This window comes from Eschrichtius robustus, chromosome 15, assembly GCF_028021215.1.
Source record: "Eschrichtius robustus isolate mEscRob2 chromosome 15, mEscRob2.pri, whole genome shotgun sequence".
In the NCBI taxonomy this organism is placed as follows: Eukaryota; Metazoa; Chordata; class Mammalia; order Artiodactyla; family Eschrichtiidae; genus Eschrichtius; species Eschrichtius robustus.
This window is the reverse complement of record NC_090838.1, coordinates 36,333,126-36,347,168: the sequence shown is the minus strand read 5'-3', so window position 1 is coordinate 36,347,168 and position 14,043 is coordinate 36,333,126. Positions and strand designations below refer to the sequence as shown.

Below are 14,043 nucleotides of genomic sequence, written 5' to 3'. Positions count from 1 at the left end.
CCAGGTGAGGGGCAGGCGGGACTGTCTGCCTCTGGCTCCTCGGCTGAGCCAGAGAGGACCCAGGGAGGGTCAGGCGAGAAAATTCACCTGTCCCTGCTGCCCGCTGGCCATGAGTGAACTCCGCTTTTTGACCCCTGCGGGGTCCTCAGAAGTCCAGGTAAACAGAAGCTCCCCATGCTCCCTCGAGGAGGCTCCTGCAGCTGCTTCTAAGCCTCGACACAGCCTGGGCGTTCTCCACGCCTCCTACAGTGTCAGGTAAGGCCAGGGCCTCTCCCATCTGCTGGGAGCTTTGAGCTGTGGTCAGGGACAGGCATGGCCTGAGGTGGGTGGGCCTCTCTGCCCTCTGCTGGCTTTCCTCACTAATGGGGGGCATGCATGGAGGCTTGGGCTCCTTCTCTAGTGGGTGGAGGTGGAGAGACGAGAGGGGAAGGGCTGGCAGAGGAAAGTGAGGAGCCATGGTGAACGGCCTCTCCTGCTGTCCACCGCAGGACTGGAAGCTATGACACACGACAGATGCAGCGGCTGTGCTCTGCCCCCTCCCCCTGCTTTATGCCCCTTCCCCCCGCGTCTCCCTTGTCGATGGCCTTCCCTCTTTGGGTGGCGAGCACTTGGGGAATGGGGGTGCTTGGAGCATGAGGTGCAATGAAACCGGGTGAAGGAACGCAGGGTCAACCGAAGGAATAAACAAACAGTGTCCTGTTTTGCCAGCCAGCCAAAGAGAGCTGGTATTCAGAGCAGCTGCTGGACAGGTGCTTTATAGAGATGATCTTCTGTCACTACCTGCCAGGGTCTACAGAGGAGGACACTGAGGCTAGAACACACTTAGGAACCTGTCCAGAGACAACTCGGGCTGGGCAGAGCTGGGATCGGTGCTGGGGGACAAGGGGCTGGGCCCTTCCAGAACCCCATGCTGCCTTTCCCTCGCGGGGTTTCCTTTAAAGCCACTGCACGGGGCCCTGGTGGGACATCGCATCTCGCCGACACAAGTGGACCAAGCAGATCCTCAAAGATGTCTCCTTGTACATCGAGAGTGGGCAGATCATGTGCATCTTAGGGAGCTCAGGTAAGCTGGGGAGGGAGTTCCCTAAATTCTCCACGAGGACTCAAAATTGGCTGTGGCTTGATTTGAACACCACATTGAGGAAACAGGTTTAAGTTGTATCAAGGAGGCCATAGGTCTGATATTAGAATGAAATCTGATGACCTGCGTGACTGTGAATAGAACCTGGTGCTAATGTGAAATCTTTAGAAAGATAAACGAAGTCCTGCCGAACGTGTAAGTTAATTCATATTTCAGTTTGGAAAGCACCTAGCACAGTGCCTGGCATATAGGGGTGCTCAGTAAACACAATTTTCCTGCCTGGAGATGGGAAAAGGAATTAAATAAGCACAAAGATGCCCATTTATCCCCCATATTCATTGGTCTTTTAAAAATTATGATGTATTTCAAACACACAGGCAAGATAGAGAGGAAATAAAGAATGTTCGTGTCTTAACCTCTGCTTTATCAAATCTTAACATTATACCGTATTTACTTCAGATCCTATTTTGTTTTTTTAAAGGAGTTAAATATCACAGATTCCACTGAGGCTATCTATGTGCCCATTCCCCATCTCATTCTTCCCCTCCTCTTTCCCTGCATCAGCAAGTCATTGCTGGGGAGGGTGGAGCCTCCGGGGAGGCAGCCCCTTGAGGCTGGGGCAATGCCCTGTGAAGGTCACAGCTGAGGATGCACAGCTATGGGGGGATGGGTGCGTTGGCCCTGAAGAGGGCATCTGTGTGGCACATCACAGGGTCCACTACACTAGGTTATCCTGCACATTTTAAGGTTGAAAGACTCGGACAAATTGGCTTCCCAGGAGCCTCTTGATGGAGTTCTTGCTTGCAAATTGTTGACACTTCCTGCCAGTCTTCACTTGCATTGCTCTCTTTAATAGAGGTGAGCAATATGAGTCTGTGATAAAAGTTAAGCATGGTTAGCCTCTTTCGACCTGGGGAGTTAAATCCACAGCCACTCCCCTGCTGCAGTCGGGGGACAGCTGGATGGCAACAGTAGTGTTGTTAAGATGAAATGACAAGGAATTCACTGGCGAGAATGGTTACACTTCCCTGAAATTTCCTTTTTTTTTTTTTCTTCCTATTTTGGCTATGCCACGCAGCTTGTGGGATCTTAGTTCCCTGACCAGGGATTGAACCTGGGCCCTTGGCAGTCCTAACCACTGGACTGCCAGGGAAGTCCCTCCTTTTATTTTCTTTTTACAATTTTTAACCATTTCTAATTGTATGCATGTACCATAACATCCAGGGTCATCCTAATTTTCCTTTTGATAATTATACTTCTTTAAAAAGAAAAGCTGGGTTATTCCTATAATAATGTGTCACTTGTTTCCTTCCTTGTGTAGGATAAAAAAGGGTGGCATGCAGCACAACAAGGAATTGAACCCACTTCTCAGAAGTGTGTCCCACAGGCCAATGTACATCTTCATGCACATCTCAGCAGAACAGTGGGTGGAGCCCCCTTTTCTAGGGGCTCATGGGCTGGTGTCTGATTATACCTTATCATGGTTTTATGACTGTCCATCCTTTTATACTGAACATGAATTCAAGGTAGACTGCAAGTTCCCTGAGGGTGGGGGCTTGGTTTTTTTTTTTTTTCCTGCTGTATCCTCAACAGTTAGGAGAGGGCTGGCCACATCGTAGGTGCTTAATAAGTATTTGCTGGATAAATGATTAAGCAAATGAATTCTATGAATTACTCTTAGTTTTTCAGAAAATAACATGATTTCATTGGTGTCTCATCTAAAGCAGTATTGTTTATCAAATCTTTACTAGTGAGGCAAAAGATGACTTAGGTGTTCAAAGTCTCACTAGAGAATTGTCTGCATAATGCAAGCCTGCCTATGGTCAACCAACACTCCAGGGGAAGGTAATTTTATTTGACTCATTATTTTTGATCATTTAGGACCTAGACTCTAGGCTGCATGCTCCCTTGCAGAAGACTATTTAGTTACAGGTGATTTCTGTCCTTTTAGAGAGGATAAACCCAAAGGTCACAGTTTTATGGCCCTGTAGGGCGTTAACCCTTTTTTTCTTTTTTTTTTATTGTGGTAAAATATACATAATGTAAAATTTTCCATCTTAGCCATTTAATTTATTTTTATTTTTATTTTTTATTGAAGTATAGTTTATTTATAACGTGTTAGTTTCAAGTGTACAGCAAAGTGATTCAATTATATATATGTTCTTTTTCAGACTCTTTTTCATTGTAGGTTATTATAAGATATTGAATATAGTTCCCTGTGCTATACAGTAGGTCCTTGTTGTTTATTTTATCTACTTTATTATTTTTTTTGGCCACATCATGAGGCATGTGGGATCTTAGTTAGCCGATCAGGGTTTGACCCTGTACCCCCAGCAGTGGAAGCGCAGAGTCTTAACCACTGGACCGCCAGGGAAGTCCCCTTGTTGTTTATTTTATATATAGTGGTGTGTATCTGTTAATCCCAAGCTCCTAATTTATCCCTACCCCTGCCCCCTTTCCCCTTTGGTAACCATAAGTTTGTTTCTATTTCTGTGAGTCTGTTTCTGTTTTGTTAGTAAGTTCATTTGTGTCATCGTTTAGATCCACATATGTGATGTCATATGATTTTTGTCTTTCTCTGTCCTACGTCACTTAGTATGATAATCTCTAGGTGTGTCCATGTTGCTGCAAATGGCATTATTTTATTCTTTTTTTATGGCTGAGTAATATTCCATTATGTCGTGTGTGTGTGTGTGTGTGTGTGTGTGTGTGTATTTTTATATTTATATATTTATATTTTATATATATATATATATATATCACATCTTTATCCATTCATCTGTTGATGGACACTTAGGTTGTCTATTTTTAGATTTTTAAGGAACCTCCATACTGTTTTCCATAGTGGTTGCACCAATTTACATTCCCATCAACAGTGTCGGAGGGTTTCCTTTCTCCACACCCTCTGCAGCATTTGTTATTTGTAGGCTTTTTAATGATGGCCATTCTGACTGGCGTGAGGCGATACCTCATTGTAGTTCTGATTTGCATTTCTCTAAAAATTAGCCGTGTTGAGCATCTTTTCATGTGCCTGTTGGCCATCTGTACGTCTTCTTTGGAGAAATGTCTATTTAGGTCTTCTGCCCATTTTTTGATTGTTGTTTGTTTTTTTGATATTGAGCTGTATGAGCTGTTTGTATATATTGGAAATTAAGCCCTTGTTGGTTGCGTCATTTGCAAATATTCTCTCCCAGTCTGTAGGTTGTCTTTTTGTTTTGTTGATGGTTTCCTTTGCTGTGCAAAAGCTTATAAGTTTGATTAGGTTCCATTTGTTTACTTTTGCTTTTACTTCTTTTGCCTTGGGAGACTGACCTAAGAAAACATTGCTGCGATTTATGTCAGAGAACGTTTTACCTGTGCTCTCTTCTAGGAGTTTTATGGTGTCTTGTATTTCAGGTTTTAAGCCATTTTGAGTATATTTTTGTGTACCTTCTTAACCATTTTAAAGTGTACAGTTCAGTGGTATTAAATACATTCACACAGTTGTGCAACCATCACCACCATCCATCCCCACAACCTTTCATCTTGTAAAACTAAAACTATTCTTTTTTTTTTTTGGCTGCATTGGATCTTTGTTGCTGCATGCAGGCTTTCTCTAGTTGTGGCGAGCGGGGGCTACTCTTTGTTGCGGTGTGTGGGCTTCTCATTGTGGTGGCTTCTCTTGTTGCGGAGCACAGGCTCTAGGCGCGTGGGCTTCAGTAGTTGCAGCACATGGGCCCTAGAGTGCACAGGCTTCAGTAGTTGTGGTGTATGGGCTCAGTAGTTGTGGCTTGCGGGCTCTAGAGCACCGGCTCAGTAGTTGTGGCGCACGGGCTTAGTTGCTCTGCGGCATGTGGGATCTTCCCAGACCAGGGATCCAACCCGTGTCCCCTGCACTGGTAGGCAGATTCTTAACGACTGCGCCACCAGGGAAGTCCCGAAACTATTCTTATTAAATAATAACTCCCCTTCTGTCATTTTCTCAGCCCCTGGCAACCACCATTACACTTTGTGCTTTTATGATTTTGACTACTCAAAGTACCTAATATACATGGAATCATACAGTATTTATCTTTTTTAACTGGCTTATTTCACTTATAATGTCTTCATTGTTCACCCATGTTGCAGCATATTGCAAAATTTCCTTCATTTTTAAGGCTGAGTAATATTCCGTTGTATGTAGAGACATAGTTTGCTTATCCATTCATCCATTAATGGACACTTTGATTGCTTCCACATTTTAGTTATTGTGAATAATGCTGCTATGAACAAGGGTGTACAAATATCTTCAAGACCTTGTTTTCAGTTCTTTGGAGTATATATCCAGAAGTGGAATTGCTGGATCATATGGTAATTCTATTTTTAATTTTTTTAGAACCTCTATACTCTTTTCCACAGTGGCTATACTATTTTATATTCCCAGCAATAGTGCACAGAGGTTCCAGTTTTTCCGCATCCTAACCAACACTTGTTATTTTCTATTTTTTTTTTTGTTGTAGCTGTTGGGTATGAGGTAGTATCTCATTGTAGTTTTGATTTATATTTCCCTAATGATTAGTAATGTTGAACATTTTTTCATGTGCTCATTGGCCATCTGTGTATCTTCTTTGGAGAAATGTCTATTCAAGTCCTTTACCCAATCTTGAACCGGGTTGTTTGTTTTCTGTTGCTGTTGTTGTCATTGTTGAGTTTTAGAAGTTCTCTCTATATATTCTGGATATTAATCCTTTATCAGATATAAGGTTTGCAAATATTTTCCTCTCATTCTGTGGGCTGCCTTTTTGCACCATGGATAGTGTCTTAGGTTGAAAAACAAGTTTAAAATTTTCATGAAGTCAGTTTCTCTACTTTTTCTTTTGTTACCCATCCCTTTGGTGTCACATCCTAGGGCATTAACCATTTTTGCATCTAACTTTGCCACTTATTCCAATCTTCTTTTCTCCACTGCTTGTACATACTAGTTTCTTATATCCTTTTTTTTTTTTTTTTTTTTTTCTGTCTGCATTGGGTCTTCATTGCTGCACATGGGCTTTCTCTACTTGTGGCAAGCGGGGGCTACTCTTTGCTGCGGTGAGCGGGCTACTCATTGCAGTGGCTTCTCTTGTTGTGGAGCACAGGCTCTAGGCATGCAGGCTCAGTAGTTGTGGCATGCAGGCCCTAGAGCACGTGGGCTTCAGTAGTTGCAGTGTGTGGGCTCAGTAGTTGTGGTGCACGGGCTTAGTTGCTCCGCGGCATGTGGGATCTTCCCAGATCAGGGATTGAACCCATGTCCCCTGCATTGGCAGGTGGATTCTTAACCACTGCACCACTAGGGAAGTCCCTTAGATCCTTTTTTTTTTTTTTAATTAATTTATTTATTTGTTTTTATATTTCGCTGTGTTGGGTCTTTATTGCTGTGCACGGGCTTTCTCTAGTTGAGGCGAGTGGGGGCTACTCTTCGTTGCCGTGCGCGGGCTTCTTATTGTCCTGGCTTCTCTTGTTGCGGAGCACAGGCTCTAGGTGCGCGGGCTGCAGTAGTTGTGGCTCATGGGCTCAGTAGTTGTGGCTCACAAGCTCTAGAGTGCAGGCTCAGTAGTTGTGGCACCCGGGCTTAGTTGCTCCAGGGCATGTGGAATCTTCCCGGACCAGGGCTTGAACCCATGTCCCCTGCACTGGCAGGCAGATTCCCAACCACTGCGCCACCAGGAAAGCCCTATCCTTTTTTGAATGAGGGTATGAATCCTTTTTTGTCATCCTGCTGGTACCATCATTAATGAGTTAATAGGTATTTGACACATGTTCAAAAAAGGATAATATTTGTTACCTTTTTCTATGTTTAAAAAAGGATCCCCAACCTAAGTGACTTAATAAAAATCATTAATTATCTCTCAGTGTTTCTACAAGTCAGAAATTTGGAAGTGCCTTTGTTGGATGCTTCTGTCTGGGGTCCCTCATGAGGTGGTAGTTAGATGTCAGCTGGGGCTGCAGTCATCTGAAGGCTTGAATGGGGCTGGAGAAGCTACTTCCAAAGTGGCTCCCTCACATGCTGTCTAGCAAGTTGGTGCTCACTGTTGCTCAGTGAGGATGTGTGACATGAGAGGAGCCCTGAGGGTCACCCACAAGAGGCTGAGAAGGAGCAGCCAGACCAGCAGGATTAAACCAAGAGGATGAGGTGGCATCAAGGCCAAGGGAGAGAGATTTACAGAGAAGGGCAAGCAACAGTATCAACTGCTGCTGAGAAGTCAAACAACATACAGAGAAGCATCTACTGGATTTGGCAACAAGGAAGGAGGCTAGTTTTGAGATAGTGGTGGAACTGGAATCCAGGTTACAGGCTGTTTGGAAGGTCTGTCAGAGTTGAGATTGGATCCCAGAAATGTAAGACTAGGGAGGCTGCTAGTTAGAAGAACCACAGACAAGGCTTAATATCGTGACTGAGACACTTCAGAGCACATTTTGAAAGACAACCCCAGTGAAGTCACATTTTGTTTCTTTACAAAAACTCTGCTCCCTTCCCCACGCTGACCTCTACCTGAACATACTGGGGCTGATTCTGAGCTTTGTCAGTCATGGGTTAGATAAGAAAACCACTGCTCCAGGAGCTTGGCTTATTCATCTTTGCACCCCTCAGAGCAACCAGCAGCTTCTTTAAAATATTTGAACAAAAGATCTTTGCTTTGGTTTTGCACAAGTCATCACATCCTCAATAGAATTCTATTGCCATCTTCTCAGACAGCCCAGAACCTCCTGCCTGTTTCCTCTGTTACTCATTCTAACTGCTTAAAACCCTTGGTCAGGAAAGGCCTGGTGACTCCTGTTCCTGTCTCCATTAACTCTCTGGGCCCATGTAAGCTTGTGTATGGGAAGGGCCAGCTGGTGTCTTACCCTGAAGGATCACTCTAACCCTAGAAAAAGCAAACCAGGAGAAACCTCACCCTCCAGCCACCTCAGCACAGGGCAGTTAGTTCATCCCATCTCCTCTGTGGGCAAGTTCTTAGCGACAACCAGCTGGGTTATGCCCAAGGCTCTCAGTGTAGGCTGAGGCCAACTTGGTTTTAACCAGAGGACTCACTAAGCTAGTGCTTCTCAAACTCTAATATGCGTGAGAACTACCCAGGGATCTTGTAAAAAGCAGAATCCGAGTCAGGAGTTGGGGCCTGAGATTCTGCATTCCTAACAGAAGCTCTCAGGTGGTGCTCGGCCTCAGACCACACTTGATTAAATCAGTGAGGCTCTGGGCAGTGTCACCTACATTCAGGAACCACCAGAGGATCCCAGGGGGTCACAAAAACAAATTCAGATGTCTTAGGGTCCAAACGTTTCCAAGAACCCTGGTTTTCCTTTTATTCTGATCCTGTATTTTCTTTTTCAGCCTCAAGCAGCTTTAAAAACAAATAAGCAGGCGGACAAAGCTCCTCCAGTCCTGACGTGGAGGAGGGAAACAGCTTGTCCCCTCTCATTGAGGAGACAAGCTGGAAGGACTCATTCCAGCCATGAGCTTGTCCCATGAGGCCAAAGAGAGAACAAGTCAGGGCTGGATCGCGGGTTCACCGAGGGTCTCGGGAAGTGTCCGCGAGGCCTCGTTCAGGGCCTCCTCCAGGACCTTCTCTTGTCGCCTCCCAGGCTCGGGGAAAACCACGCTGCTGGACGCCATGTCCGGGAGGCTGCGGCGCACGGGGACGCTGCTCGGGGACGTGTTTGTGAACGGCCGGGCGCTGCGCAGGGAGCAGTTCCAGGACTGCTTCTCCTACGTCCTGCAGGTGCGCGCGTCCCCGGCCCCTGCCCGGCTGCCCGCTGGCCCCGCAGCCAGCGGGGGCGCCGCTGACACATCCCTCCCCTGCAGAGCGACACTCTGCTGAGCAGCCTCACGGTCCGCGAGACGCTGTGCTACACGGCGCTGCTGGCCGTCCGCGGCGGCTCCCAGGGCTTCTTCCAGAAGAAGGTGGGTACCGCCCCGGGGCCACCCAGGGGATCACCCCGCTGTGGCTTTGCACCCCCTCGTCCCTCCGCTTGCCCCTTCCTCCCCTTCGCTCTTCACCCTTTAAGCGTCTAGGGCTGCGCTGGCAGCCGCTAGTCACAGGTGGCTTTGGGGCACTTGAAACTGACTAGACCTACTTGAGATGTGCTGTGAGTGTAAAATACACACCGGATTTCAGAAACTTAGTCTGGAACCACAGAATGTGAAATACCTCATTAATAATTTTTAAGATATTGATTATTGGTCAAAATGGAAATATTTTGGTTGTATTGGGTTAAAGAAATGATACCACTAAAATTCACTTCATCTGTTTCTTTTCACTCTAAAATGTGGCCACTAAAATATTTAAATTCTGAATGTGGCTTGTGTGATATTTCTGTTGGGTGGCGCTGTCCTGAGAGCTCTGTGTTTGAACAGATATGGCTATTTTCCTCACCGTGCGTTGCCCTGCAGCCCTGTTGAGATTTTTCTCAACTTTCTTTGAGGCGTCTTGAACGTGCCTCATCCAAACTGGATTCAGTTGGTGAAGGAGGAACTATTGAATTGTCAACTCTAAGTTCCAATCTGTTTCTTTAAGTGGACCTGATTTGGAAGAGGCTGCAAGTAAACTCACAGGGACCTTACCTGGAAACATTGCCTCGTTTCTGTCTGGGCTGGAAACATACAACCAAGGACAGGTCAACGTGCCACCTGCAAAGCAGGCACAGTTCTCTGGGAAACTGGCTCTCAGAGGTGCCAGAGACCACTGGTGACATCTGCCTCAGAGGCTCCACCACTCTGAGGCCTCAGTGAAGGTTCCTCCTGGGCACACAAATTACATCTGCACTTCAGGCTCCAAAGCTAGCCTTTCTTTAATGCCACTGAGGCTCCGAGGGAATCCTCCATCTCAGCTGAAGGGGCAGTAGGTTACTCCATTTTTATCAGGCACCTCTGAGCCTGTCACCAGGGAGTTACTCCTCTTGTCCCTGGTGCTGGACTCTCAGACAGGGCTTGGCGAGTGCAGCTAGGTCTGGACTGTGTCCAGAGTACCAGCAGGCTTGTTTGTTGTCATGCCAAGTCAGGAAAGGGCATTCATCTGTTTCAGAGTCCTGGACGTGTTGGAGCATAGCTTTCACTCCAGAGGAACCTTCAAGAAAGACCATTAGCCCCACAGAGTGAGGACTAGCCCTGTTCCTACCTGGAGGTTACCTTAGAGTGCTCAGTAGGCATTGCGAGGTTCTTGCTATTCTACCAGCTTATTCTCTGGGCTCTCACATGTGGCTGGCATCCATCAGGCCTTGTTCACACACATCTCATTTCACTCTGGCATCAGCTCTATGAGGGAGGCGTTATCTCCAACTTTCAGATCAAGAAACTGACCCCCAAGGATATTAAGATCCAGCACCTCGGACTGGCAGAGCTGGGACATGGACCCAGGTCCTCTGGCTCCATCATGCCTCCCTGGGCCTCACTGTGGTCTGAGAAGACAGAGGTCGGAATTCGGCCCGCGGGGAGGCACAGGCATGTTCACATGACTTAGCTGCCCTGACAGCAAGTGACAGGTGAGCCCCTATGTAGGCTTCCTGTCTGCCTGCTTTAGTATTTTTGTGTCTAAAATGGGTAGGAGAGGATCTCATTGGTATTTGAGTTGGAGAAATGAAGTCTTAAGCAGATTCTTTTGAGATAGTGATCCATTTACATCACATACCCCAGGGAGAGAATCTGAGAAAGCCACCGAAACTTTTCCCCTGAAAATGCACATATTTGCATAAATATTCAGAAAATTCAAGGTACCTGCAGTTGGTTGATGGCAAATTTGCCCCCTGTGAATGGTCCCTCTCCCTGGCACTGGCAGCCCCTAAGTGTCCTGCAGAGTTTCCTATCATACAGTTCTCCCTGCTTGAGAGTACTTTCTGAGCAAATCCAGTCCACAGGATGTAAAATCCTGACAAAGTAGTTTAGGGAGAAGGAAGTGTCTGTGATAACAGAGCAGAGATTGCAGGAGATCTGCTTTTGTCCTCTGCGAACCTGAACATAAAGCCATGATTGATGTGGCAGGCTTTGTCCGCCCTTGTGCTGCTTGGACCACTTGAGAACCCACACGGTTTACTCTTAGTCCCAGCTCTGCCATTTGCTAATGGTGTGACCTTGGGCAATCTATGAACCTGTCTGAGGATCTGTTTGCTTTTCTATAATAGATAGAGTAATAATGCATCTCTCCTGGAGCTGATGTGAGGAACGAATCAGTTTATGTGAAATCACATAGCATGGAGAGGATTGATGATCCCAGTGGTCCCTTCCAAGACTCTGTGAATTCTGTTCCCAGCAGTGTTTGCAAAACATGGGAGGGGCTTCTAGCCAGAGACATCTGAAACAGATGAAGTGAAGGTCTCCTCTGTCCATTGCTTCTGAGCCAGGAGGGGCAAGCTTTACTCCTTTCTTGCTGTTGCAGAGCAGATGAAAGGGACACTCAGGAATCTGCCCTGGCTGGTGAACACATAAACCTTGCCATGTCAAGTGAAGCTCGATTCCAGAATCCTTCCACTCTGATGGCAAGAAGAGACAATCATACTGGTTTACCTACGCATTTCTAACCTCCTTCTTATTCCTTTGTATCTGTTTCAGATGTATCCCTTTCTTTTGGTCAAAGCTTCATCTATTGATCCCACTCCCTGTCTCCTCTGGAACTTTGTTCCATAAATCATCCCCTCCTTTACTCCGATTTAGTTTGCTGTTGCTGTTATTTCTTAATAGGGTATTTTAAAAAAAAATAAATTTATTTATTTATTTTTGGCTGCATTGGGTCTTCGTTGCTGCACGTGGGCTTTCTCTAGTTGTGGTGAGCGGGGGCTACTCTGTTGTGGTGTGCGGGTTTCTCTCTGTGGTGGCTTCTCTTGTGGAGCACGGGCTCTAGGCACACAGGCTTCAGTAGTTGTGGCACGTGGGCTCAGTAGTTGTGGCTCACGGGCTCTAGAGCACAGGCTCAGTAGTTGTAGCACGCAGGCTTAGTTGCTCTGCGGCATATGGGCTCTTCCTGGACCAGGGCTCGAACCCGTGTCCCCTGCATTGGCAGGCGGATTCTTAACCACTGCACCACCAGGGAAGTCCTCTTTTTTCATTATAAAAGAAACACAATCTCATTAGAGATGTATGGGAACAAAACTCATTACCATATATATAAGTATTCTCAGTCTCTTTCTCTCTGCTTTCCCCAGGGCCTAATGCAGATAGGGGTACTCAGTCAGGGGAGGGCCAGAAATAGAGATTTTTGAAAGGGCCTCTGGTGAGGAGATAAGCTAAGGAAGGAAAGAGGGAGAGGGAGGGAAAAGGCCAAACTTCTTGATTAGAGAGTCAGTAAAGAATTTTTTTTTAGTGATTATTGTTTTGGGGAGTTGAGGAGTAAGCAGAGGGTTTCAGGGAGCTGCAGGGTATAAGATAAGCAGAGTGAGGAGAATTAGGGGAAAGGAAATTTTTAAAAGTGTGGCTGTAAGTTATAAACTGGGTTCCTTTTAAAGTCCTTAAAGAGATTCCAGTAAAGATTGGCTTTATTTTTAATTACTTTTGATAGCTGGATTATATTTGATGCAAAACCCCAGTGAGATTGGGCCACATGGGACTCCAGGACTTATTTGGGTTACATAGGGGAAGCCAGGTTTAGTTCAAACCAAATTGATTTTTTTTACATGTAAAACATTTATTATAATAAAGTTTCAAAAACCAAAGACTAAAAAAATAAGCTCTATTGTAACTATGCCTTAGGGGGGTTTTGTCTATGGGCTGGACTGACTGTAGCATCTGAAAACAGGAGTCCAACAAAGTCTGCATTGTTTCCTGCTGACTTTCCCTGAAGCAAGTTGAAACAGTTTTTTGTTGCTGTAAGGACTTTTGAAAAAAAATTCATGTCAATATTATTTATTTTAATCTGATACATATATTGTGATTTAAACCAAATTGGATTCTCTTGTAATAGGCGTGCTTTCCCTAGGATGTGGTGAGTCTGGAAGTGGCCCAAGCACTCAAGGGAAGTGTGTTGCCTCTCCCCTGCCATCCTCAGCCCATGAATTGGGACACAGCCCAGCAGTGACCAGCCTTCCTGGACATTGTGTCTCTTACAGGTGGAGGCAGTCATGGCAGAGCTGAGTCTGAGCCACGTGGCAGATCGACTGATTGGCAACTACAACTTTGGGGGAATTTCCCATGGTGAGAGGCGCCGGGTCTCCATCGCAGCCCAGCTCCTCCAGGATCCCAGTAAGTGGGACCCAGAACTGCTACTGGCTGCTGCCTGGCATCTTCCACGTGTCTGCAGACATTTTCAGCCCTTTCTTCACAGTCTCCATTTGGAAAGGGGTTGGTTGGTTGGGAACTGAAGTCACTGAGGTTTCTCAAACTGGGGACCCAGTTTCTTTGGAAATCTAAGTAGTTCCTGATGCGATTCCATCATCCAAGTACAAAACAGCTGTTGGACTTGGAAGCACTGCGTTTGTGTTAATGTTCAGTTAGGGTCTTCCATGAATGTCCTGTCCCTCCTTACTTCTTACTAGAGCAGCACCACCGTGTCTACTCTGGAAAGCCAGGGAATTTTGCTGTGACTAGAAGTATTTATGAAACGGCAGGAATTAAAATAGGACTTTAAGTGATACTTGAGAAAGTATATATATTGGAAGGAGGGGCTGTCAAGATGGGGTAGCCAGTCACCTGCCTCTCCTGCCTGGCTTCATTCTCTCCACTGTCTGGGGAAACCTTGCCACTTATATACACTTGGAAGAGGACATGATACATTTAGATACTTTCTTCACATCGGGGTAGACCAAGACTGCCTGCTTTTCAGAACAAATAAGAGGAATGTTCTTAAGAGCCCCTGTACTTTTTGGGTAGAAATAAGCTACAGTTAAACCCTCTAAAGAATCCAAATACCTGTCCCATCTCAGACTTTGTTTCACAGGTCAGAGTTTTTTGCAGTGCAAAGATGCAGTTGGTGTTGGAAAGTGTTAGACATGAAGTGAGATTATGTCTTTTTAAAAAATTTATTCAAGTATAGTTGATTTAC

At 45.7% G+C, this 14,043-nt stretch overlaps 1 protein-coding gene across 1 annotated transcript in view; it reads left to right on the top strand.

The window, feature by feature from the left end:
• Positions 1-109: 109 nt before the first annotated feature.
• ABCG5 (ATP binding cassette subfamily G member 5) overlaps positions 110-14,043 on the top strand; it is a 34,530-nt gene continuing 20,596 nt past the window's right edge. Inside the window, exons 1-5 of the mRNA XM_068564114.1 lie at positions 110-255; positions 942-1,063; positions 8,663-8,799; positions 8,883-8,981; positions 13,112-13,244. Coding sequence (XP_068420215.1) covers positions 110-255; positions 942-1,063; positions 8,663-8,799; positions 8,883-8,981; positions 13,112-13,244 — 637 coding nt within the window. The remainder of the gene's footprint in view (positions 256-941; positions 1,064-8,662; positions 8,800-8,882; positions 8,982-13,111; positions 13,245-14,043) is intronic.